Below are 27428 nucleotides of genomic sequence, written 5' to 3'. Positions count from 1 at the left end.
TAGTTTAAAAAGGCTTTCTTGTGCCTCTGATTTTAAGCATGACATTCTTTGATTAATGTTGCTAGCAGAATGTTGTGTGCAGCAGACGCATCTATCCACCCTGAGAGATTGCTCACAGAATCATGGCTCTGGCCTGAAACTGCCTGGGAGAGGGGCTGACACCACTGTCAGGGGAGCCTGCGCAGGCATACAAGTGAATCGTTCCTATGTCTCTTGCATCACTGATCAAATAATATAAAAATATTTAATTGCTAATTCTAACTTGATTTGATAAATGAAGAAAGAGCAAGGTAGAACGCAGCAGTGGTTTCCTCTGAAACTTTTATCAGAGGTTTTTGATCTCTGTGCCCTTTATTCATACCTACCAATGCGTTATGTGGCCATGAGCCAAACAGTGCCGTTGTCTCTCTAGTGACTCACCTGCTGGCACTTCCCATTTCTCTTTTAACTCAGGCTCTTAATGACATTGTAATCGGTCCCATTTACATCTTTGCCTCAACCTGTTTTAGTAAACACTAGAGACTGAAGTATGATAATTTTCAGGGAAAGCAGAACTAAGAGCAAGTTTAATGGTGATTTTTTTTTTCCTCCTGGTACTTTTGAAGTGCCATTAGCTTTTTAATGTGAGTTTCTCAAGTCCCTGTGAAAAATAATATTGTTGTGCCGGGCTAAGCATTTCAGTTCAGATTCACATTGGAACTTGATTCTGCCATCTCAGAAGCATCTCTGCTTAAAATTCTGGGCATTTCTTCTGAGAGAGAAAACGTTTCCATTGTGAAGTTATAGATTGCATTAGTGTCCTATCTTGTTGCATGGATCAGCCAACAGACTTGCATATGTTTCCGGCAGCGTTCAGATTTTTCACCCCTTTCCTTAATTTTCATTTATTCTCCTTCTTAGATCTTTGGTTTCCCATTATCTCAAGCATAATATTGGTTTATCTGCATTTCTAAAACCTCTAATGTTTCTTATCCTACAAGTTCTGTTTTCTACGTTCCGGGCCATACTATGGAGATTAGCAGTGCTAATCTTCCCGTGAAACTAGGCACAGACTCAAAGCTCCTGGATTTGGGTCTTTGACTTCTGACACTTAATGGAGAGGAAATAGTTTTTGTTTAGCTTGTGAAGCCCAAAATAAACCTCGTTTCAAAGATAAACTAAAGAGACTGGGTTAGTGCAGGTATGGAGGTGCATGAGAAACAAAACTCAAGCTCTGTGCAACCCCACAGCGCTACTCTTACCTATAGCGTGGTCAGCACAGCCAAGCCTATTACATATGTCCTTGGTGATGCCATCTCTCCAGTGCCATAAAGACAAGGCAATTCAGGATCATTTTTCTAGAAGAGTTCCTAGGATTTGTCTGCCATTACATAGATTAGATTTCTAGCAACACCTGAGTGTCTTTTGGGTGTTTTTTTTTTTTTTTTTTTTTGGTGATACTAGTAGTCTGACCCACAGCCCATTTACCTATGGAAGTATGACTGTACAGACTCCTGGGGTAGGCAGATGGGTTTCATTCTGTTCACTGTCTCAGACACAGTGAAGACACTGCAGATACAGATTTAAAAAAAAAAAAAAAAGTGCTTCAGAGGTAAGTGTATTGGGATCTTTATACATTGCCTGAGGTAAAGTCTCAGACTATTTAAAGCTACAGAAAGCTGTAGTCAAGGACAGAAGCAAAGAACACATTGTATAATAAAGGAAACACTCTTCAGCAATACTGTTTGTGCTGCATCCTCACTTTTGGTACTCAGTTCCTTAGGACAAGACTAATAAAGCGTTCTGCTGTTTGGCTTTCCGACCTTGAGTGGCAGAGATGGAAAAGGGCACAAAGTATATGTGAGCCTCCCGCTACAGAGGGTGAATAACTCCAGATGAATGGGAGTGAAGTGCACAGAAAGTTGCTGGCTTTCTTCCAGTAGCAAAAGGTTTCCTCAGACAGTTTTCTTGACTGTGCAAGGAGACTCTTGTACATCTTTCTACAAGTTGTTTCTGACAGCAGAGGAATTTTAAGCCAAAGAAAGAAATTGATGCTTCACGTACCCATTCCATACCCATTGCAGGAAAAATCCTCCTGAGTCTTCCCATGGAAGTGTTGGGATGGGGTTGGAGGGGACTGGAGACTTCCTGTGACTGCAGCCTTTGGGCTTCGTTTAACTTTTTCAATGAAGTTTTGATGACACTATTAAGCTGGCATGTCTTTAGAGGAACCTTACTGATAGGAAGAAAAAAAAAGTGCTTTTTATCTTATATATGAGAGACTAGATAAATGTACTAGATAGGAGGATATTTGATATTCTAGGGTAAGAGGATCTTGTTCTGGTCTAACTTGCATAAGGGTAACGTGGGAAGAACTTTACTGAAGTCCTTTAACTTATACTGGTATGATGCCATAAGAGCAGAGTCAGGCCTCCTGCCATAACCATTTATTTAATGTTCAGGAATACAGATGAGAAATTTTAGAGGCTCAGAATCTCAGCAGGGTTTAAAAGATGATCAAACCTATTATTTTTAATTAGCATATGTGCTTTTCAGTGTGGGGAGGAAGCCTTGATGTGCTCACTTTAAAAAAGACAGGAAAAAAAAAGAACCTGCAACAATACACTAAGCAGTTTCTACTTGCATCTGAATTCAGTCCAAGGTAATGTAACATACAGACCTTGGCTGAGTACTGTAGTTAGTAAATTGAGCAACTTCCAGAAGTGCACTGAGAAATGTGATTAACATATGTTCTTCATTCTCTCCTGGCGAGAAGCATGTGCAATGGAACATTTTGTTTTGGATGAGGAGGCTTTTTGGTTTGTTTTTTACTCATTTGAAATTGGGATATTTAGCATTTGTTAGGATCAGGAACTAAGACTCGGGCTGACATTCCTAAATTTGGATTCATTGTAGAGGTAATCAAAAGAGACATAAAGTTCATATTAGATGGACAATCAACTTCTGGAGGTGCCTGTTTTGCTCTAGCGGCTCTTTAGGGAACCTAGATCATTAGTGTCCAACACTATGTGCCTAGTGATAAACACGATGACTCTAAGCGACGGATCTAAGTCGATGTTCAATTCTTTTCACAAATTCAGGGTGTTGAAAAAAGATACCAAGCATAGTTTCAATAGCTTCAATTAGTTTCCGGAGAGCACAATTTTCTATCTTAGCTTTGTACGGTCAGGCTGTATTTCCAGTTCTGCAGTATGGTGCTTAGAGCTGCGGGGCTGTACTGGGATTCCAGCTGCTGTTCAACACCACGATTTTCTTCATGCTGAAAGTGACACAGAGAAATTATATCCAGGGGTGGCTGCTGGGCAACTTCCGCTGAGACCAACTGAAACATCTCTGCGTCGGCCAAACATCTTGATCCAGTTTAGATTTCTGCTTTTTCCTTTCTAGCATTTACATGAATAGTAAATGTTCTTCATAACAGTACAAACCATGGTTTACCATTGTCATAAGCAACAGAATAGAAACCAGGAAAATGTAACATTAGTTGCCTTTGACTTGCATATATTTCTTTCATATTTCACATTAATTCCAAGGAACTGGGGAGTTGCAATTTCCTGTGGGAAGTCTGGTTCATTAGAGCAGCAGTTAACAGCAAAACTCTGTAGTGTCTGAACCAATTGGCTGCATAGCAAATGCTGTGTGAAACATAGCTGCTTCAAATTCCTGTCGTGTTGGGTTACTCATACGGTTTCTCCCTAGGACTGCATTTGCTCATGTGAGGAATCTGTCCTCCACCTTCTAGTCACCGCCTGCTTCTGTTAATCAACATAATTTATTAACATTTCTTATTGGGGGGGGGTATCTTTTTATTTGGGTGAGATTTGACCCACACTGAATTTCTCAAAATACTGGACTTTGAAGAAAAAAAATAAGTATTTTATTTTCCTAATGAATTATGGTTCTCCTGTAGTAAATAGACGATCTTCCTTTAACTTTGAATGCCTCCGCCGACAAAGTAGTCAAGATGACATACCGCTCTCTCCTTCTTTCCACCACCGCACTGCTTTACCACTTCACTTAATGCAACAGCAGGTAAATCCAAAACCTTTTTTAACTAATAATGAATTATGTCATTTTAGCTTCTGTATTGTACCTCTGACTTTCATGGTTGTTTGAAATAGTACTAGTGGATTATGTTGTTTGCCTATGCACTACTTCCAGGCATGTGTATGGCATGCTCTTTCTTATAGTTGCTAGATGCAAGGCTTCTCAAATATCTACCTTCTAAAAAGCAGTGAAAGCGAATAGTTTGCTGCCATGACTCTCAGTGTCCACAAAAAGGCTGAATACTCTAAGGCCTTCTGACCAGGACTGAATAATATGGCAACCATCTATTAATCTTTGCATATGCTGTTACTCAAAGTTAGCTGCATTTGTGAGAGTTTGCAAGTACAACATGCACATCTTCTGTGGCTCATAAATCAGCTCTGATTTGAGTATTTTAAAAAAGATAGTGATTTCCATAGCCTAGAGAAACCATCCAGAATGCTTGGAAAATCATCAGTACCTGCAAGCTGCATATGAAAACTTGAATTCTTAAGCAAACGGCATTTAATTTGATCATCTGGGTGAATTCCTGAAGTTCTTCCACTGATTTACTGAGTCAGGTGAAATAGAAAGATCTTTAAGTCAGTAGTTTTAGGCAAACCCATATGTTTTGCCCAAATAAGGACTGAATAAAATAAAAAAGAAATCTCATGGTTTATCGCCAAGGGAAAGTGCGCTGTTTTATTTCATGCTGCATAAAAGCTGTTGGTTCAATGAGAACAGCAGCTCCTAGTATGTCATATGATGGACATATACAGTGCAAAATGGTCACTGTAATGTATAAAGATGATGCTTTGAAATATAAAGATGCTGTGTTTGGAATAATGAAAAGACCTTTAGAAAGCATGGGAAACATATATGATGAATATAAATAATTCCTTATGCTAGCTTTGTCCTGAAGCTGCATCTAATTTGTGTCAATCAGGTTATTGCTTGCTGTTTGTTTATATGGTATTTACTCCCACTTATCGGATCTAAACTAAATCTTTGTAATCTGTGGTCTATTGAATTTTAGTAAGTTTTTGTTATTACTTCAAATTAAATCAAATCATTTGTTTTCATATGACCAACCAAAATCTCCCTGTAGCCCAAGTCTCCTATCCCCTACTTCAGCATCAGGCTGACTGAGAGGATTTATAGGATTTGTAGCAATAAGAAGAGTTTTTAAACAATTGTAAATTATGTCAGGTGAGTAGCTCCCTCTTCCTCAAAGAAGCCAAAGAAAGCAAAGTGATTAAAAGCAACTATAAGTGTAAAGCTGACAGCTTCCTACCCTGTCCCTACAGAAGAGGAGGACTGTTTCTACACTGTTTCCCTTGTTTAATATACTGTGTAAGCAGTTATTCTTGACTAATGCTAATGCCAAGATTTTATGATCTGAGTAGTAATAGAAAAAATACCATTTTATACTATAAATTTACCAATTGCAGTCCTGTTCCTCCTTTACATGACTATTAAATATCAGAAAATGTTACTTTGCATAGCTGCTGCCTAAACAGTCGGTTTGAACTAAATGCTGAAATGAGAAATGAGCCTGACCTGGGCCCTTTGAGACTGACTAACTTTTAAAATTCTTCCCCTTACCAGGTCATGGCTGTTGCAGGTCTGGATTCCAGTAAAGCTCACAGACATTCCCCAAGTCGTTCCACACGTTCCTGGGCTACCCCGCCTGCAACCCCTCCCATCAGGGACCGCACGCCGTATTACACGCCTCTGATCCAAGTTGATAGGACTGAATCTGCAGAACAGATGAATGGCAGCCTGCCTTCTTTGCACAGGAGCTCTTGGTACACAGATGACCCCGATATTTCCTACCGAACATTTACACCAGCCAGTTTAACTGTACCTAATGACTTTAGGCATAAACATAGTGACAAACAGAGGAGCGCCGACAGTTTGGTAGAAGCGGTAAGTATTACAGAAACCTCTGAAGTAGCCAAGAGTGTCTGTCTGTTCAGTTTTTTGTGTTAACTGTGAAAAGCTTATAGTTCAGTCCACATTACCTCTCTGAAAATGTGGTATTTCAGTTCCAAACCCCAAAACTTTTTAGGTGAAGACAGGGGAACTTCTTCTCAGTTGTCATACTGTAAAGGTTTTCCACTGAATCCAAATTTTAACATTAGTGTCAGGTTTCTGTATCACAGATGGAGATCTGCTCCTTCTATCCAGAGCCCAAATTCATCACTGTTTTTGCACTAATCCGAATACAAGAAAAAGAACTCTGTGAGTCAATATACTAGGTGAGGAGGGTGAAGGAGGACCACAAGGTCTGATTCGCAGATGTATTCAGGAAAATTAGGGATTTCTTCTTTGAAGGGGGGGTGGGGCTTTGAAGATAAAAGTATATAGAAATTCTAAGTATCATAATTACTGTTCTTGCTTCCATCTATCACTTCCTTTCTGTTAAATTTTGATTCTAAATGCGATGTCAGCAGCTTTCTTTCATGTATTCTTAAGTACCTATAATGAAACTAGAATTCTACATTTTCAGACAGTTGCCCCAATTACAGTATCTGGGATTTATAAACTGTTGCCTTTAGTACATCAAGCTGATGTTTGAGGTTTATTGAGACTCCTAAGTTTCTAACAAAAAAAAACAACAAAACCCCAAGTGTCTGGCATTTACATTATCACCGAAGTGATTCAGTTGCATTATTACAAAATTGATACAGTGCAGTTTGGAGCTATTTGATTGTTCTTCATATATACAATTTTGCTGTGGGTTGCTGTAGTGAGTTAACATGGAGTTTCCAGAATTTGCCATAAATAAGAAACATTTTAATGATTTAGCTGTTCTTCTGTAAGTGCACTGAATATTTCATTCTCTCCCCCCTCATCCCTCCACCTGCCAGGTACTTATATCTGAAGGCCTAGGAAGGTATGCAAAGGACCCTAAATTTGTTTCAGCTACAAAACATGAGATTGCTGATGCATGTGACATGACTATTGATGAGATGGAAAGTGCAGCAAGTAATCTGCTCAATGGAAACATTAGCAATGGGACCAATGGGGATATGTTTCCCATTTTAAGCAGACAAGATTATGAGCTTCAAGATTTTGGTCCTGGATACAGCGATGAAGAACCAGACACTGGACGATATGAAGAAGACTTAGCTGATGAAATGATATGCATTACAAGCTTATAGTATTTAGTAAGGAAAATGATTTTAATAACAGAAAAAGTGCCTCATAGTTTAAAGATGCTAGGCACTAGCTGGAGTTAATAACCGATTGAGTTTTGTACAAGTGATGTCACACCTCAAGGAAGCCATAACTAATAAATAGATTCTCTCCAGGTTACTGAAATGGGATCAGAGCTGCAGTACATCAAGTCTCCTACCACAGAATCTTTGGTTCCTCTGTAGGAAAAAGGTTATTGTGAAACCGAGCAGATTCTGACAATCAGTTTTTTGAGGGCTAGAGTGGGATTCTGAGGTGTAATATCTTGCCTGTCCTTCAACCTTGTGCTGCTGTCCGTCATAGTAGAGCAGGATTTTGTCAATGAAAATGTCTGTATAAGTCCAGCACAAAATTGTGTGGGAAATAACTACATGAGTGATGACAACCAATAGTGTCGTTACCTCAGCACTCAATAGCATATCAGCTACCCATTGCATATCCATTCTAATTTGTTTTCAAACTTGCCTCCTGATTTCTTTTCTTATTGCTCTTCTAAAATAGTTTGTCATGCTCTACCTGTTAGAGATCATTGAAAAAAGAAGTTAGATAATATTGTCATATGTAACACCAGTTTACATAGGAAAATATCATTCAGATAGTCTGTTTTATGACTATCATGTTAAGGGCAAAATATACTGGAATAATTGCATTCTTACTAATGCACTTGCAACCAGGTTATAGTAGAATTAGATAAGATAGTTTGCTAAAAATTATATAGTAGAAATTATTGTAAATGAATTGTAATATACAATGATTTGTATTTGTAAAGAGATGTTCTATATTTTGTAATTATTGTACCGTAATTGAACTGCAGCAATATTTATGGACCCTGATTATTGTAACTCTCCACAGAATTCTAGATATAAGTATTTTTACTTGGAATATATAGATCTATAGCATAAATATTTAAATAGAGCCACTTCTCAGTATAAATCTCTTTTTGGGATAAACTATCAAGTTTAAACTTGACAACACACTTTTTTTTTAATATTTGAGTCAAATGCATCTCTCTACATAAGGAATGCACAGTTGACTATCTGCAGTCTTATAATTGGAAAGTAAAAGATTTGAAATTATTTTAACTTTTTGATTGACAATAAGCTGTGATTTTATTTTTGTACTAATCCCATGCTATAAGTAAATATTAAAAATCATTAAAAAATCAGCAGGTTCATGCCAGAGTATCACTGGCCATGAGACAATTGGTTTTGACAAAGTGTATCACCCTAAGTACCTACTTTGATATGAAACATCTAGGGCAGAAATTATTTCACAGGTAAATGAAAATGCTTTACTTCAGTACTGCATACTACTCTGCTCAGAAAGAAAAGAAATATGGTAAAACAATTCTTCATAGAACCAAAAAACCTTGATTATGTGAAAAATATACTACTTTGTTGCCTCTGCCCTTCTGTTGTTCTATGTGTACTATTTCAAAGATTTATTTTTATGCAATCAAAAGAGGGCTTAGATATTGTTCGCAATGCAGTAAAACCCTGATGTGACTGAGGCTCATACAACCTTGGAGGAAAATCAAAAGCGTTGAAAACTACTGTCTATTTTATTAGCACTGGATAACCATGACTTGTTCTAACAAGTTATCTTATCAGGTTTTACCTGTAGTTCATATGCTAGATAGCAATCCAGTTCACATTTTTAAAAATGTGATGTTTAAAACATGTCAATAAACATTTTGTACATAATAACAATTTCCTATGAATACCTTACAAACTTCCTCTGGAATCATTCTTATTTTGAATGCCAGGATAAGAACTTAAAGGTTTGTAAATTATTTCTTGACCTACATCATTTTGTATTAAAACAAATGCAAAATGTTCTTCAAAATAAAACTGTGTAATAATTTTATTTAACTTGGGACTCCTTTTACTAATAGTTTTTCACCAAGAAGCTCAAAAGTTAAATTCTGATTGAGGTATTTGGACAATGGGAGGGAATGTGTGGAATATAGTTATTAGTCTACATTATGACAAGGTGCAAGTCTGTCTTTTTTTTCTGGTTAACAACATTCATAAATAAAGTGATTAGAGTATTTGTATGAAAAAGGGCATCATTATCACTCCCCTAGATACAAATCTATGAAAATAATTAGGAAAATCTGAATAAAATCCCCTTAAAAATGTCAAAACCAAATCTTTATGCCTTCTGCCAGGAAACACTTGGGTAGGTTACCCAGCATTAGTCACTTCTGATTTGTTACACTTTCCCAGCTTACAAAAACAAATGCTAGGAGAGCAAAATAAACTCTCTAGATCTGATATCGCTGTGAAATACCAGTGAGTAGTTTTCACAATTCCACCCACTGTCAAATTTCTGAAAAATCAACCATTTTTATGGCAACTGAAGCTGAACATTAAAAAAAGAGAAGGGAAATAGCCCAGCCCACAACCCAGGTTGCTTAAATCCTTGGGTTTTTTGATAGCATGTGTCAAATTCAGCAGATTCAGCTGAACCACATTTTTATAACAATGGCAACTTATAATACTGCCAATCATAGAATTTACTAAATACAGAAAAACTAGAAGTCATCTCAATAATTAAAACATATTTCATGAGTTTCCAGACTGTTTATATGTGTGTATATAATGACAGAAAATATTATAGCTAATCATTAGAAAAGAAACACAGGTAAGTTTTTTGTTTTGTTTTTCAGTGAAGTACTTTCATTGAATAAGCAAATATATGTACTATATTTTATTTGAACAGTGTCTTTTTGGAGCTTGGATGACAACCATATAGACTAAAAATTATAATACTGTAATAAGATATGCTTGTGTTCTCTCTACAATGACTTATTTTAATTATAATTTTAGAAAGATGCATAAATGCTTTTATTATTCCACAAAATATGAGTTTACAGAAAATGCATGATACAATCTCACTGCTCAATTTTCCAGTGTTTACATAGCTCCCTCATTTGGTTGCAGACCAATTGAAATTAGACACCTGGAAAGGACTCTAAATTGGAGAAACACCACCAAAACTGGTGTGCAAAACCTTGTGTGGCCTTACATGAACCAAACAAAATGCAGTTTTGTAAATGGTAGTACTAATACTAGTTCTGCTGATTTTAAAAGCACTTCTTACACTGAAGCAACTTGAACTGATGAGATGTGTGCAAGAAGAAACATTTTTGGTCAGCCTTTCTTTCTTAATGTGATTGTCGCCAGCCAGAGCCCTCCAACTGTCTTAAACATCTGCAACAAGCTATTACCATGGAAATGCTGATGTTCTCACTCGCAGGACATTGCTCGCTCAGGCCATGCTGGCAGGTCTAGTAACTTCCAAATTCTTAAGTCAAACAGCTTTTGTAGTTAACTGTTTTTGAATACTTAATGTAAGTATCTCCTCCTCATTTACAGAAAAAAAAATCTGGATAAAACTGAGAATAATACTGAATTACACACCATACTATTTTGTTAAATAAGTAAGACTCTGGAATAGTCCACCTGTCCTCTGCACCATAGCAAAACAGCATAAAAACAGCTAATTATTAGCTAGCAGGCTCCAAGTGCTGCACAGTACCTTGTCCCAGTTCTCAGTATCCCTCAGCAGACTCAGCTCACCCAGAAGCAAACAATTTTACCAGGAAATCTGTATCAGCAACTGGATACAGTGCAGGAGAAACTATTTGTGGTTTCATGACACCTACAGATTTCCCCAGGGAGCTAAAGCTATCAAATAACTGGGCTGTTCCTTTAAGACTGCATCAAAGGAATGGCATAAAGGAGCCTCAACAGCAAGTATCGGTGGGGCCTAAATCAATAAAGCAACTACAGCTTCAGAGCAATGAAAATAATTTAAGTATTTAGAAGGGGAGGAATTTGCAAGATGTCTATATATGTCTAGAACTGCTAGAAAAGGTGATGATGTTTTGGAAGAAATGACTAATTATCTGATTGCACAGTGCAGCAGTGGGTACCCGAACATAAGACACACATGCAATTTGGCATGTATATGTAAGCTTGCTATTTCCTGATCTTTTAAAGCTTGATGTAATGCCAGTGTGTGGCTCTGTGTGTGTCCAGTAGTAAGTTATGTAAGACAGTGGCGAGTTAATCCTCTGCAGTTGTATAATAACAATTCCCACCGTGCAAGCCCATGTTATTAATCTGCAAATGCAGGAACTTCAAGAGTCAGTCTTTCCAAACTGCTTCCCATTTCTACTGTACAGGACTGCGGTCTCGCCAGTATATGTTATTCTGAGTATCCTAATACTCCTTATTCCAAATGAGACTAAGATACCTTAAATGAAAAATCTTAAAAGCACAAGTCCTAAATAAAAGCTATTTCCCATAAAAAGGCAGACCATACAAAGTTCATTCTTTCCCCAAAGGCAGTTGCATCAGATTATCTTATTGACACAGCTAATCAATCACCTATTACTTAAAATATTCTTGCTTTTCCCTTATTCCTAAAGAATGCATCAAAAAGAAGAGGTTTACCTGACTCCTTTAGGAGCAGAGTTCACTGTTGTCGTCTCCCATCTTCAGTATTTCTGTTTACTCTTTATGCAGATACTCCAGTGAATGAAGTCTTTTTCCTCAGTTAGTAGCAGGGCTTCCCACCACTGCTTTGCAGCAGCACCAGGTAGAAGTATCTGCCTTAAACATCTGCAGTTGTCCCTCTAGCCAACATTTGAGTCAGCAGGTTTTTTACAATCTGCTCAAACAGTGTAAAATTCCATTTTTTTCTGGAAAAAAGTTTATTCTTCTGTTCATTGGAAGTCCTGAGCAAACTGTAAGAGGGTTACTCGCTCACAGCTCTAAACTCTGTATTTACAGTATTTTCAGCAATTTCTAAAAGTTGGATGCTGACCTACTATCGGAGCTTTCTGTTAGTGCATGTAGTAAGCGTATCCTCTGCAGGCTGATAACAGTTCCTTGATTATGATTACATTATCTGTTGTAAAGTGTCAGGCCACAGAAGCATTTGCTTTATAATTTGACAACTGTTTAGTCAGTAGTTATTTTAGAATACTTAATAAATCCATACAATTCTGAGTTCAATTTCTTTAGGTTTTTTTAATCAGTATCTGAAAGTTAGATTTACACAGAAAACAGCCATGAAAGATGACATACCTTCCTTTACACATCTGAAAATAGTAAAACAAAGACTTAATTCCTAACTAAAGTATAAGCATTGGTTCACTAAGCTGTCTCCCTAATTAAAAAAAAGCAAAAAAAACCTCTTCCCATATCATCTGTATCTGACCTGATGCAGTGACTTTGAGTAACTTTTTATTTTAATTCTATCTTGGCTCTATTTTTTTTTTTTTTTTAAATAAAGCTTGTGCAATAGTCAGGCACCATTTGGAATATTTCCTGAGAAAATTCTTTTGCAAGCGCTGCGGTAAGTGATAAACTGGTACAACCAAACCAGCTTAAACTGTGAATGGAATGCTGCTAAGCTACATACCAAAAAGCAAGGAGAGATTCAAGTTTTGCAATGTACTTTTTACAAATATCAGCTTGTGTTCTGCATTTATTAGAAAAATAATTCAAGTGTTTGGTAAGTACAATGTATATCTTCTTTCTCTATGCTATGTATAGTTAAGAATGCTAAGTATGGTTAAAGCCGACTTTCAGTGAGGGTTTGTAAACTGCGCATTGCTCCCATCAAAAAAAAAAAAAGAAAGAAATCTGACAAATTCTGGGCACATACAGGTATGTGGGAATTCTAATACATACTACTTTGTCCCGTGAATGGGAGAGTTTTAAATGAATGCTTACATTTACTTAGCCAGTCTTTGCAGGATGTGGGGATTACTGGCTAGCTGTTATCCTGGATAACTTGCTTACAACAATTAAAAATCCCTCCTTTAACCAACAGGGTGTAACATAGTGATTTTTCAAAACAACATGCATTACACAGTGTGTCTGGCTTGTATGTGCAGCTGACCCATCATTTAGAAATAACTTCTCTTCAACAAAAATTTAAAATTGTACCGCAAAAGCCATGTCTAACTAAAATGAACAGCTTGAGCCAAATGATTAAAAAAAATTAGATAGTCTAAGATCAGGGAGTGAATCAAATTAATAACTATTTTAACAATGATATGTTGTTTTGCATGGCATTTATTTTGTGGGCAGCTCCAGTATGAGATACCAACACGTGGGTGAAAGCCAAAGTGGCAAAAGGTGCGAGAAGATGAAAACATTGTTTATCGCTGGGTTTCCAAGGTCTTGGGCCTATATACAGGAACATTTCTCTCATGAAGTGATGGGAGCCCCTTAATTATATCTGCGGCTTTCTCTGCTATCATAATGGTTGGGGCATTCAAATTCCCACTGACAACACTAGGCATTATTGAGGCATCTACTACTCTCAAGTTTTCAACTCCAATTACTTTTGTTTGGGGATCAACTACGGCAGTGCTATCTGAAAGCTGACCCATTTTACAGGTGCAGGAAGGATGATAAGCGCTATCAGCCTTCTGCCTTATGAAAGCATCTATTTCTTTGTCAGACTGAACATGGTTTCCTGGTTGAATTTCAGGCCCACAAAATTTTTCAAATGCTTTTTGAGCAAAGATCTCTCTGGTCAACTTGACACACTGGCGGAATTCCCAAATATCTCTTTCTGTATGGAGAGAAAATAAGATGCGTTTAAGTACTCCCTTCACTTAGTTATACTTCCCTGTACATAACACAAACAATGGCATCAAAGAAAAAAAAAATGGAGAAGCCCCTCACTTATTACTGAAAACCAAAATCAAGCAGAACTTTTTTCAAAATCACAGATATTTACAGTCACTGTGAGCAAAACTGTCAGTTGTATTGCACACTCCAAGAATAAGTGAGCAAAGAATTGTTCTTTATTTCCCTGCACTCGCTTTCTAGCCAAGAACACTAGCCTCAGCACAGAGAAACAAGCACAACCCCTTCCTCCACAGCAGAGGAGAGGGATGAGACGAAGAGGAGGGTGCTGCAATCCTGACAGGGAATTCTTTTTGATTCACCCAGTGTTTTGCACAATGATCTCTTTAAAACTAACTGACTTTTATAAGTAGAAAATAAGTAACAATGCACCAATCAGCACTTCTGAATCAGGGTTGAATAGATATGAAAATCTGCTACTGAAACAGGAAGGCATTAAGCTGACATAAGAACAAAGAGAAGCTGCATTTACCTGTTGACATGTAGTTAGGTTCAATGACAGGATGGGCCTTTGGGTCTGCAGTCTTCAACTTTAGCCAGCCCATGCTTGTGCTCCTCATGGGTCCCACATGGACCTGTAATACCCACACAACGCTTGTGACCCAGTCCTACCCGACACATTTCAGAACTCAGTGTGATTTTTTTGCAATTCGAACTGTCTTTGAAAATTAACCAAGTGTTAAAGAGGGATAATGAAAAAGGCCAAAATATGAACACTTTTCCATTTTATGTAAATTAGTTGTAAATATGATATTGCATGGTGGGAAGGGAGAAACATACCTGTGTTTTCAACTGATTTTTAAATTTTAAATGAAAAAATGTGATTTTTCATTTAAAATACAATCATTCCAATTTAGCAGTAGCTGAGCATTCAGAGGACCAAATTACTATCACCACTGTAGAAAAGAGATTAGCAAGAACGAACAAGTACATTCAGTGACAGTTCCCTGGCATTAGCACAGATTTTTGGGGGAATCTACATTCCCTGTTGATTCAAAAGTAAGATAAGCAAAAAAAAAAAAAAAGGACAATATTACATTCTAAAATAGGGCTTGGATTTGCACCAATTAATAAATTGCTCTCCCCCCCCCCCCCCCCAATTTAAACCTCTGCCTAAACTGTAGTAGAAAAGGGAACACCTTGTTTTGGTTTTGTACAGTATCTAGCCCAATAGTATCCTAATCCATAGCACTGTGGTACTACAGTACAGCGCAAACAAATAATAGTACAAGACTTCCATACTTTCCCAGAGATAAATGGCAAGATAATTTTGGTAGCAGTATCAGACAGTAAGTCCATATTTTTCCCCCAGTGAAGGGGATTAGCCAGCCTCTTTTATATAATACTGAAAAATTCAGTATATAGCCAAATTATCAACATTTATAATAAAGTGTAAGCCTCCTTGCTAATTGCTACAGAACATTACTGCAATACATCCTTCAACAACTCACCTGGTAAGCTTCCATAGTGGAAGCAACCCGACCATGATCAATCACCTGAGAAGGGAGAAAGTGGAACTGAATGTCGGGGTGAGGAACCCCTGCTTGACTTCGGATAAAACCACCAGATTCTAAATGTGCAGTTGCTCCCTCACCTAGAGAGTGTAAACAAGAGAGAGAAAATGCCACTAAAGACATAAAAAAAACCAAGAAAAACACTTCTTAACCCTTGTTTCACCACTATGAATAAGTCATATTCACAGTGGAAATTGCAAGAATACAAATCTGTAACGAACAACTTGTAATTTAAGCAATATGCATCATTTTCACCTGCTTTTTAAGCACGAGATAAATACAAGTATGCATAACTTTGAAAGTCCCACTTATTTGAGTGAGAGTGGGATGTTACAGCTAGCTCACTCTAACTGGCAGAAGCGCTGCCTATGGTCTAACTCCAGATGAAGATTTGGTCTCAGGATCCTGCCAGACGCGCAGGAAACAGACCGCAGCAGCCCGATCCTTACTGCACCGCATGCAGTACGGCCGCTCCATCCGCCACAGGTAACAGCCACCCACAGTGCCCACGCTGCAGGGGACGGATGAAGAGCCTGCAGTGCCTCTGCCTCTTATACTATATTATTTTCACATCCACTTAAAACGTCAGAGGCACCATGATTCAGTCCTCTATAAATATTTACTGTATGATAAAAAGCCACACGTACCCAGCGTAAGTTGCCACTTTGGGTCAATAACGATTCTACAAGTGATGAAGGCCCTGAATTTGGCCAAACCATTTTTACTGGTTTCAAGGATAACTTTCACAGATTCCTTTTAAGATACAATTTACCGCTGGATTATTATAAAATGAGAGTGTTATTTTAACAAGGGTAATTTCTAATTTACATGCAAGCCTGAAGGGTTCTGATGACAGCAACAAAATAACTCTTTTCAGACAATTAAAAGGAAAAAGGGAATCCAGCTCACAATATCTTTTTTTCTATATGATATCAATTTCTAAATAGGATTTCTTCTTCATTTTTTACAACAGCTTTTCTCAGTGGTGCCCAGATTTAAAAGTAGAATTTTTCTTAAAATGAAAAAGATTTTAAGGCATTAAAAAACAGTGTATGAAAACCTCACTTGTTACCTAAGACATAACATTTGTTTTAAGAGATTTCGATTTAGGAAAAAGAAACCATTCAACCCCATTTCCAGCTCTAATTTGTGCAGAGGATATGAAAAAATTTTATATGAAGGGTCCCAGATTTTGAAGTTCACAGATAAAAGACTTTGTGATAATTCTAAAGTAACGAAGGGTAGAACAATTTCATATTTTGTTTCATACCTGTAAACTTCCAAAGCCATTCTAGACCAATTTTCATCATGTTAATTGGCTTTTGTGCATTATACAGAGTAATAGGTTTGGTGCACTTTTGCTGGACATACACTTCTAAATGATCTTGGAGGTTCTGACCTACTCCTGATTAAAAGGTTAAAATGGGGTGTGGGGAAAAGAAAGGAAAAAAATGAAGTTATTTCACACAGAACAGCTACATACAACATTTGCTACCAGAAAACAGCATAAATGGGAACTAAACTAACCTCTTACAGGGGCAGTGATGACTAACACCAAGACCCTGAGTCATGTTGGTCTTTTGCTCATGTCAGAATAAAGTTTTACATAAAGATAGCATAACCAGGATGAAAATAGAAAGTTAAATGGCAGATATAACATTTGTTCTGAAAGTGCCAGATATGACCTCTGAATACATTATCAGATTTTCTAGTTTAAAGGATATTTTTCATAAATTCATGTTATTCCTTCCATCTTTGAATATAGATGATAATGGGACAATCTGCTGCAGATCAAAACTCTTCCTTCAAAATTCTAACTAACTAAGCTGTTTTGCTTTAAAGCTGCTCAGTGGCATTTTTCAGATGAATCAATGAATGTTTCCACTGTAACTTTGTAATGTTGTTAGTTTCAGTCCACACAACCTGACCTAAAGACTACTAAAATCCCCTGGCGTCAATCCATTCACTTAATGGTCTTTGAATTGCATCCTTCAGAAGATGAAAGGTGAAAAGAAATAAGAAAATTACCAGGAAGGTGGCAAACAACAGGGATTCCCAGTTTTTTTAGATCATCTGCATTGCCAATCCCAGACAACATAAGCAGCTGTGGAGAATTTACAGCACCTCCACTTAAAATAACTTCTTTACTGGCAAATGCCTAAAATGAAATGAGCACAAAAGACCTAATATTATTATGCTTGATCTGAATACAGCCAACAAGTCAAGGGGCTCTGTTAAGCTATGCCACTCTGGTTCAGTTCTGATACCCTTCGCTCACGCCTCCTTCTCATTCTAAATGCTTTTTCTATCTTGCCACAAGTTTCTGTAGAGAGAAATGATCAAGCTTTCAATTTGATCATTTCCATATTTATTCCCATGTTTATAATGTGCTCAAACTGTAGTTCAGCCAGTAACATGGCTGCCAGCAACTCCGGTGCTCCTTGCCAGGAAAAAAGTACCTATGATCGGATCAGTTAGCCAAGCATCCGTTCCATTTTCAGTAAGGCTTAGTAAATAAAAACTGACACTCTTAAGGACATTTTGAATTCAGAGGTATGGTAGCTCAAAAATCCTCAAGAACTTATTTCCTCAACTGAACCAAGACTGATGTTTGGTTTCTCTGCTCATTTGAGTCCTCAGAAGCCCCTCAGTCACTAACACACAACTGTGAAAACTCTGACAGCGTGTGTGTATATATGTATGTATGTATGTATATGTGTATATATATATGTATATTCTGTTTTACTACCAGACTTTTCATAGAGCAGTCTGAGTATTAGCCCCTGAGCTGGTCACTACTTAGGCTGCTAAATTATTAATCTGCTTTTGATTCAGTTTTCTGTGCTGCATAGTTCTTTTTCTAAAACCTTCTCTGCAATGTTTCTAGCACATCTTCTTTCCCTTTTCCTTCCTTTCCCTTTGCTCTTTGAAAGAAGGTGATGTGGGTGAACTCGGCCTTTTTCAAACTACCCCTTTCTGTTGCAGTGAGATAGCTCAGGAACACACCCATTCGATGCACTCTGTTCTCCCTACTCGAAGGTATTTTGCCTGTTGACATACGAGATATCATTTGTATGCACACTGACTTAGGTGGTTGATTATAAACTAAACACCAACTGAATAGCATTCTTGCATGTTAGAAAAGAAAGATTCAAGGCTCACTATCTTGATGAAAGAACAAATTCACCATGGAAGAAATAAAAAGTAAGGAACAATTTAAATCTGATGTAAATTCTAAAGCTACCTCAGCTATTTCAATGTTTTAGAGCAATACACATTTGCAGAAGTAGTACCATAATATTGATCTGCGAATATATATCCGTCTGACAACACCAAGCACACAGTAGACTAGGCATACAATTAGGCCTCTGAACCTCCTCTCATTACCCAGCAAAACCCACAAGGGTGCAAGGAAACAAATCTTGTATTGCTCAGCTGCATGCTTGTCCTCTTTGGTAGAATTTAAGGTTCTATGATGAGTAGCTCCTTGTTTTCATTTTAGATGGGATATTTAGCTTCTAAAGCAACATGAAAAAAAAGTGCTAATTGTTTCTGTAGTACAGTGACAGTTAACAGATTAGCATGGAATGCATATTAACTTGTAGTAATTCTATTATTTTTGAATGACACCTCAGCTATACAGAATGATGCTGAATGAGATTTTTCCTCATAATAAAATGAAAATCTAGTAAGAAGATCGATTATCTAAAATTGCTGCAGGTACAGCCAGTGCTGACATTTTGTCCGATCCTGTTTTGGTCTGGGCAATTACTCATATGTTTAGACTAATAAACAGCATATCTGGGACTGCTGAGTCAATACCGAGATCTGTACTTTGTGTGTTATATAAGGTACCAGAGACTCTGTATGTCAGGTAACATAAGTGTACATTATGATTTTTATTTCTAGCTAAAAGCATGTTTCAAAACTTACTATTTTGATATGTATTATTTTTGTTTCAGGTAGAGTTCAAACAATGCAAGTTTGATTTGCACTTACTGCAAAGTCAGCACTATAGTTATTCCTAGCCCATATATGGTCGTTCATTGGGCTTAAGGGTAACAGGCAAGGGGGAAAAACTGACTTTGAATCTTTTTTGTAGTGGTTATTTAGTCTGATGCATTAAACATATTTTTTTTGCCCTTTAGACATACTCTTCTGCTTGATTCTGAACTCAGAAGCTCCATGAATGCTCAGTCTACCTACCCTGTTTTTGTTAAAGTGCTTACTGGATTCCTGAGTGCTCTCCTCAGCCCCAGTGTCTACAAAAATCAGTTAAGTCTTTCCACTGGCTTGAATGGGTTTTGAATCAGCCAGATGATCTTTTAACTTTATTCCAAAATAGACTGTAAAAACAGAAACATTTTAATACAATCAAGTGTCTCACCTCGATGTTCATAATGTCATAAAATTATTAGCTCTTCCATCCTGACAGCTATAAAATTTTCCAGAAAGTAAAAGCAGATAAGTCCTTCAATTCTAATGTTTAACAAATGGAAGGGAAATACTTTGAAGGTGTACTTTTTATGATACAGACAACAATTTATGATATGTAATTCATACATATATACTTGTATATATGGAAATTCATAGCAATTAAACTAATTTGCAGTTAAAGTGGTCCAGTGATCAGAACATGTCTTTGATCATATGTAGTTACCTTTCCAAGACTTTCTTCAACAAAATTAGTCTTGATAATGACAAAAGAACAGCAACCAGAGACACTGATTTCACAGACATTTAGCCTCTCATGAAATCAGTTAAACTTCTGTAACTTTTGTTTTACATTATTAATGATAATCACTATACTAATCCACTTAGAAAACAACTGATCTGTTCTGCGAATTAGAAGACGAAAGAACAGTTTGTTTATATTACATTTTAACTTTTAGCAGGTGTTCAGTGACAGAACTACCCTTTGTCCGGTTAGTCTTGTAAGCCTTACTGAATTCAGACAGTCAGAACCAGTACTCTCCTCTCTTTAGGCATGTTACTATGAAACTTTTTTCAATTGTTTTATAATTGTTTGTTACTAATAATCTTAAGTTATTAACATACAAATCCCCTTTAGGCAATCTCCTAGTTACATACTCCATAATCAGCTGTAATATTATAGACTTCAGGGAAATGAGAATGTTTTAGGTCTTATGGAAGTCACTGGACTCTAAGACAAACTGCTGTTTATCTACAGAATTAAGATGTAATGGTGATTCAAACTTCCTTCCACTGTTCCTAAAGTACCTTAACCGTCTCTTATCAAAACAACTATAGTAAAAGGGCATTTTTTAGTCTCAATCTCATTCTTGATTTGGTCTCTAGAGCCCTTTCCTAAGAGGATTTTTGAGACGTGATCACATGTTCAGTGGAAGTTGGACTGAGACTGCAAATTCATTGCACAGCCACAAGGCCTGTTTCTTCACTATGTTTCATCATGACTAGCCCAAAACTCAATACATAATGGCAGTGTAGAAGCGAATGATTCAGGATTTTTCCCCTGAGCAATTCAGGCTCCAGTATTCAGCTTTGACAGATTTTCCTATGCCTGAACAGCATTTTCAGAATTGTTTTTCAGAAGCACCAGCATTTCAGCAGAACAGTCAATATGCCGAGACAGTGTGTGATTACAGCATAGGTTACAACTACAAACCTCACAGAGAGTCTTGTGTAACATCAAGTTATGGCCTGTCCCCTCAGTTCTGAAAGAGGGCATGTAGGGAAATATAACTGGGATGTTAATATCTGAATCAATACAACTGAAATATCACCTACTGTAAAATAATTGACAAGGAATCACATACTAGAAAAAACTTACAATATAACACCTCAAAAGCAGACATTTTGTGTAGTAAGATGTCACTTTTAACAAATGTTTTTTTTTTTCAAAACAATGTTTTAGTTTTGCTTTGACTAATGTCTTTCATACAGGAAAGTGAAATTTCTTACCTTTATCCTTTGCCCATTTTTTATATACTCAACACCAATGGCTTTTGTTCCTTGAAACAAGATTCTTGTTACTATTGTCTTCTCTGTGATTGACAAATTTGGGCGTGATATGGCTGGCTGAAGGTAAGCACTAGCTGTGCTCCATCTTTGACCTGCAACATATATTTACATTAAACATCAAAATAGTCATGCTCAGTCATCTTCAAGATTTTCCCCAATAGCAATCAGGATGTTTATATAGGGAAAAGGGGAAAACAGTCTCGTGTAGAGTTCAAAGCAAATGTGATGCAAAGTAATAACTAAAGATTTTATTTTAACATGACAAACTTCACAAAGACGTTCTGAAAACCTACCCTCCTTTCCAAAATTAACTATGGATCAAGACTTGTAAGCCAATATAATTTTCACTGAAACACACACTACACTGATAGGAAGCTGCTGTAAAATGAACAGGCAGTAAATTTACAGTGCAGTAACTCTTTGCTAAGCCAAACAATGAAATGGCATTTAGTGCAGATTACACGTTTGTATTCCACAAAGCTTTCCAAGGTACCACTGATGCTTCAGAAACATAAATTACTTAAGGAAACCTTTGTGATTTACCTTTGTGTATAGTCATATCCATCCAGCCAAATCCTTCTTGCTGATAACCATTCATATCATCTGTGAACGGATACCCAGCTTGCTGGGCTGCCTCCAGGAATGCATGATGAAGAGGATGGTTTGTTTTCCCTCTTGACACATACAGGGGTCCATTTCCACCTCTGTACTGATCTGGTCCCAGTTCATGTGTCTGTGCCTTCTTAAAATAAGGCAAGCAATGCTCATAGTCCCATCCTACAGCCCCTTCCCTGCTCCACCGATTATAATCTTCTGCATGCCCACGAACGTACACCATAGCATTGAGAGACGAGGAGCCACCCCACACTCTGCCCCGGGGCCAGTACATAATTCGATTATCCATATGCTTTTGCGATGTTGTGTGGTAATACCAGTTATATTTCTCATCACAGAGGTTATATGTTAATGCAGCAGGCATGTGAATCTTCCACATCAGTCTTTTACTACCTAGAAGGGTATCTCTAGGGCCTGCTTCCAAAAGTAGTACAGTACTGAGAGGGTCTTCAGTCAATCTGTTGGCTAAAACACACCCTGCTGATCCAGCTCCAACAATGACGTAATTATGAGAGTTTGTGTTTTCAGAACTAAGTTTTGACAACGTACGTGAGGTTTTAAATTGTTGTTCATTGCTGCCTAAGGTGTTCTTTAGTATGCGTGCTTTAAACAGAGCTCCTGTTACTTTGTGCATTTCAATCACAGGACTGTAACATTTAACTCCTTTGATTAAATATGACATCTTTACTAATAGCATCACTCTTGTAGAACTTCTGTCATAAAATCCAATGTTTTGCCCTAGAAAAACAACAAAGTCCCAAATAAGATGTAAGAATCATTACAATGTAAGACCTCTAAAATGTCAGTTGTTTTCAACATGAAAGGTGTACATGCTAATGATTCCTTAGCAACTTAGCAGAAACAGAATCCAAATGTCTTTATTCCCAGATTAGTTATGCAGACTCCCATATGTAGAACAGAAATAAAGCCCAAAAATTACTAAAAATGTGAGAACCGCAGGAAAAGGGGCCACTCCTTACAACTATTGTAAAATACAGTAGTTTTTTTGCACAGGGCAGTGGATGTTGAAAGATATAGCAGGTCAGAATGTCTTCTTTCCACAGCAGTTCATGTTATCCCATTCCTAATCTTGATAAACACAGTTGTTCAAAGATCCATGAAACTGAATAAAAAAATGGTTTGCTTGCTTTTGACTTGCTTCTGGTTCCTGAGGTGGATACATGAGGCACATTTTCAAGCCTTTGCCAAAACCATAAAGGATGGAAACCTTTACTTGTCCGGTAGTCTCACTTCATCTACTTCTAGTAGATGAGAATTTAAGCAAAAAACAATCATCTCATGAATTTCTCTGTAACTTCTCTGTCAGTCAGTGATCCTGCATGGCCAATTCATGACAGTGGAAACGATGAGTATGCCCACTGTAGCTTCTGCCAGACCACACCTAGGACGATGTCTCCACAAAATACATGCTTAACAGTGAACCTCATTTTCAGCTATCCCGAAAGTGAAAAACGACTGGTTTTTGAGGCAAAGGCAAAATTTGTACATTGGTGGCTTCCTATCTCCTTACTAAGATCAGATCCTGCAGAAGTGCTCTGGGTACAGTCTGATACCACTAGATCCTGAGGCTGAGTAGGAGGTTCAAATACAGGGACTGAATCCAAGATTTTGGATTCAGCCCAGGTAAGTAAATGTCCCAAGTACTGATGCTACTAGCCAATCTGAAGTGTGTTTCTCTCACCCTCTCCCCTTGCAGCCATTTCTCTTGGTATAATCAATCAGTAGAAAAGGATATTCCTGGCTGCCCTAACCAATAAGCTATAACAAGTCTGTCTCCCTGGCCCATGGTTTCTGTCTAAGGGGTCACTGTGGACTCTGTACACAGCCACCTATCCAGAGGCTGGAACACTGTAATGTGCTGCCCATCTGAAAGTTAAGCAAGCTTTGTGCTGGAAATCTATTCAGTACTACATTATTCTTGTGCAATCTAATTTTTTAGAAAGGAATTCAGTAGTCTATTGATTTCCATACATCAAAGTTTCATAGTTATCCAATGTTTTGTAATTTAAGCCCTGTATTTTTATAAAATGTCTGTTTAATTTCACTAAAAGGAAACATGTCTTAAGGATGCTGAAATAATCAGCCTTTTCTTACTTAAAGGCAGAACAGAACTATACTCATTTTCTTGGGTGAAATCCTAATGCACAATTTGTGATAGGACACAGAATCACTTAAGACCCAACTTTGTAACTAAGTTCAGTGCAGGCTCCTGACAAATTTTAAAAGTCTTCCAAATACAACTGTATTTACTTACACTTCGATGTAAGATCCCACATGCAAATATAGTTTTCTTCTCAAGGGGAAAGGATGGGAAGAAGCATACATCTTACTTATTCTGCTTTAGGAAGACTTGTAATGGGCTGTACAAATTCTGAAACTTCTACAAAATGAAAAACAACTACATCAGAAAACAATTTGCTCTGTTAAAAAAAAAAAAAGAATGCAGGGGATAGGTCTGATCTCAGACTCAGAAGTCAAAACACCTGATTCTCATATGGCAGATTCAAAATGGATCCCAGCTGAAGGTAGGGGACTGTTTTTCATGTGGGTGTTTCCTGTACTGGAAGATTTGGTGGTTTCTTGTGATGCAGCAGAGGAAAAAGCAAAAGGTAGAGAGGTTTTACTTGTTTCTAATTTATTTTACTTGTCATTGGGAGGACTACAATTCTACAGCATTTAAACTGCAGAATTGGTGGGTCGCAGTATTTTGTTGCTTCGGGAACAGCAGAAGGCATATGGCTTATGGTATCGGTGGAATATGGGCCTGGGTCCTGGCAATCTGGGAAAGATACTTCACTTCTATAATGTGAGTTACACTTTTGCTGGCGAAGGTTCACCATGACAGGTAAAGTATTCAAACTTACCTCTGAGGAAGGAGGAACTCTCAGATGTTGGTTCTAAAGACGGCTGACCTTATTATTTAGATATCTGGAGTTCACAAACTCCAGAACAAAACCTAGCCTATTTTGGTGTGGCTTCTATAAGGCTACTAAATGTTACTTTACCTCCTGACCAAAGTGCTGGCTGCTACACCTATGGCCGTATTAAAACTACAGGAAAGTTTAAATTTATTTGGTTCTTTTTGCCAAGAACTTATAACCTGTGCAGTGTTCCTAGGAACTGTATTTGAATGTGTGTTTTCCAGTTACTGAACTGGAAACATCAAGTTACTATCCCAACAAATAGATCCACCTGAGGCTCTGAGATGTGCTGGGACAGCTGACTATGAAATTTGCCCAGTAAGGAGCTTTAGTTTTAAGGCCAGCTCTGATTAAGCATTGTAATGGCTGTGTCAAAACAACAGGAATAGGGAGGTTTAAACAACCTGGTCCTGCAGGAGTGCTCTATACTTACCACCACCAAGAAGTTGTCTTTTTGGTCTTTCTGGATATTATTGTACATCTTTATCTGGATTCCCAAGCATCATGCCTTCTTTATGAACTTATGCAGTAAGGTGTTCCTCAGGAATCAGTTAACAGACCTGCAGAAATGCATGCAGCAACATAAAATATACATACGCGTATTCACTGGAGTACTTCAGCACTTAAAAATGTGTACCTCACTTTATTTATTTATTTAAAAAAAAAAAAAGGTAGATGCTTCTAAGCAGGGCCTAAAGACAGTGGTTTTAAAAAGAGTGAGGGGAGGAAGAACATCTCAGCAGCAAAATTCTATTGCTACAACACAAGAGCAATGTATGTAGTTGTAAGCTACATAACTAAAAGTGGTCTATGGAGTTCCAAAATTACATGTTTGGGGCCAGTTCTAACATTGTAACATACTGCATTTAGCTATCAGGCTTGCATGGTAAATAAACCCCAATTTATTTATTTATTTTTTTCACCCAGTTACCTAACACTGCAACTGTATGACTGTTGATTTGGGGCTATGTACAAAAATGTATTTTTCTAAGGGACAATGTAAATGCGAAAGATGGAGAAAGTGTTACTTCACTCTTTGAAAAAGGTGGGGGGAAGCAAAAAGGAGAGAAAAAGTTACCTACAAGGCTGTGTAGGCCATCTAAGGACTAGATCAGCTTGCCCTCTCTGTGAGAAAGCTAAGATGAAGTGCTGGGAGTTATGTTCCTGCGCTGACTCTTAGCCTTTTAGACTAAAAGGACTTGCAGTCCACAACAAAAAGAGCAAGCTGCTTTCCTAGGGGGTCTTACGAACAAAAGGACAGTTAGAAAGTGGTTCTAGGGAAGTTACAGGACACTGGACAGCACTACTGTTAGCCAAGCAGCACTGTCCTGTTCTTTAATCTAACTGGAAATAAGACTGACTTTAAAAAAAAAACCTTCTGTGCCTAGTCAGTTACAGTAGTCGCTGTCTGGGCTAGAAGGGAGAACTGCCAGCCAAGAATGGTATACGTAGTATTTCTTTCAAGTAAGTGTTGCAGTATTTTGAGTCTACTTCATCACATATGTTGATCAGATTTAGATGTAAATGTTATTTCATGGGTGTCTTTTTGCTTTCTTGTTTTATATCAATAAATTCACCTAAGTTGGAAAAATATTTCAAATATTACACTGCCAGTCCACTTAGTAAAGAATCACTTTTTGAACTTTAAAACTTAAATAGGGAGTGAAGTCAGTTTACAGTGTCCAGACCATGGTGTCCGAGCGAATTTGAGAATCGGTGTGTAGGTGGTTCATGAATTTCGGTGGTTTAAACGAAGCGTGGAGGTCAAAAATCAAACCGATCCGACTCGATTTGAATCCAGCATCCACGGGGGGACTCGTTAAAACGCTGGTTTTGGGGAACAAGCCCTTCTGCCACACGGCCCGTGCGCATCCCCATCCGCCGGCGGCCTCCCCGCACGAGCGGTACCCGACCCGCGCTCCTTCAGAGCAAGCCTGACGCAAGCAGCGGGTGGTCCCCGGCTGAGCTTTTGCTCTCTCCCCTATTTCCCCAGGGTGAACACGACGATAAAAGGCCCCCTCGGGCAGCTGCAGAGCCCGGGGCGCAGCAGAGCCTCGGGGATCTCTGCGGGACGCCGGCTGCGCCGCCGGGCCTGTCCTGCCGGGCCTGTCCCCGCAGCCATGAGGAGCGACGCCGGGTGAGAGCGGATCCTGCTTTCTCCCGCTCCGACCCGCAGCTCCGGCTGATCCCTGTGAGAGTGTCTGCAGCGAAGTTTCGCTTTGCGAAAAAAGTCCGCCCGCTTGCGAAAGCGTTGCGGGAAACTTCACGTCCACTGCTGCCACGGTCCAAGCCCACTTACCTCGCCTTTTCCGCCTACTTTACGAACGATCCTAGGCGCCGACCCCTGCCGCTGCCCGGGCCCAGCAAGGCCGAGGCCCGGCCCTCGGGGAGGGGGCGGCCGGGGCCTGCCCCCCTCCCCCGGCGGGGCCGCGTCTCCCCCAGCCCGCCCC

At 38.2% G+C, this 27428-nt stretch overlaps 2 protein-coding genes across 3 annotated transcripts in view; one reads left to right on the top strand and one right to left on the bottom strand.

Moving 5' to 3' along the window:
- The window catches only part of CACNA1D (calcium voltage-gated channel subunit alpha1 D), a 211740-nt gene extending 202663 nt beyond the window's left edge, over nucleotides 1-9077 (top strand). The window contains exons 48-50 of the mRNA XM_067303775.1: nucleotides 3911-4032; nucleotides 5635-5955; nucleotides 6900-9077. Of these exons, the coding sequence (XP_067159876.1) occupies nucleotides 3911-4032; nucleotides 5635-5955; nucleotides 6900-7193 (737 nt within the window). The 3' untranslated portion in view covers nucleotides 7194-9077. The remainder of the gene's footprint in view (nucleotides 1-3910; nucleotides 4033-5634; nucleotides 5956-6899) is intronic.
- CHDH (choline dehydrogenase) overlaps nucleotides 1-27357 on the bottom strand; it is a 463978-nt gene extending 436621 nt beyond the window's left edge. The window contains exons 1-10 of one of the 2 annotated variants that reach the window (XM_013947494.2): nucleotides 27278-27357; nucleotides 25412-25538; nucleotides 24312-24437; nucleotides 21965-22774; nucleotides 21362-21513; nucleotides 17447-17576; nucleotides 16689-16823; nucleotides 15356-15498; nucleotides 14377-14479; nucleotides 13111-13827 (exon numbers count right to left, since the gene is read on the bottom strand). In XM_013947494.2, the coding sequence (XP_013802948.1) occupies nucleotides 13409-13827; nucleotides 14377-14479; nucleotides 15356-15498; nucleotides 16689-16823; nucleotides 17447-17576; nucleotides 21362-21513; nucleotides 21965-22774; nucleotides 24312-24333 (1914 nt within the window). In that variant the 5' untranslated portion in view covers nucleotides 24334-24437; nucleotides 25412-25538; nucleotides 27278-27357 and the 3' untranslated portion in view covers nucleotides 13111-13408. The remainder of the gene's footprint in view (nucleotides 1-13110; nucleotides 13828-14376; nucleotides 14480-15355; nucleotides 15499-16688; nucleotides 16824-17446; nucleotides 17577-21361; nucleotides 21514-21964; nucleotides 22775-24311; nucleotides 24438-25411; nucleotides 25539-27277) is intronic. The other variant, XM_013947504.2, reaches the window with a different exon arrangement.
- Between the last annotated feature and the right edge of the window lie 71 nt (nucleotides 27358-27428).

The sequence above is a fragment of the Apteryx mantelli genome, chromosome 12 (genome assembly GCF_036417845.1).
Source record: "Apteryx mantelli isolate bAptMan1 chromosome 12, bAptMan1.hap1, whole genome shotgun sequence".
NCBI classification, from domain to species: domain Eukaryota; kingdom Metazoa; phylum Chordata; class Aves; order Apterygiformes; family Apterygidae; genus Apteryx; species Apteryx mantelli.
Note: the sequence above shows the minus strand (reverse complement) of the source record. Positions and strands in the feature narration are given on the sequence as shown.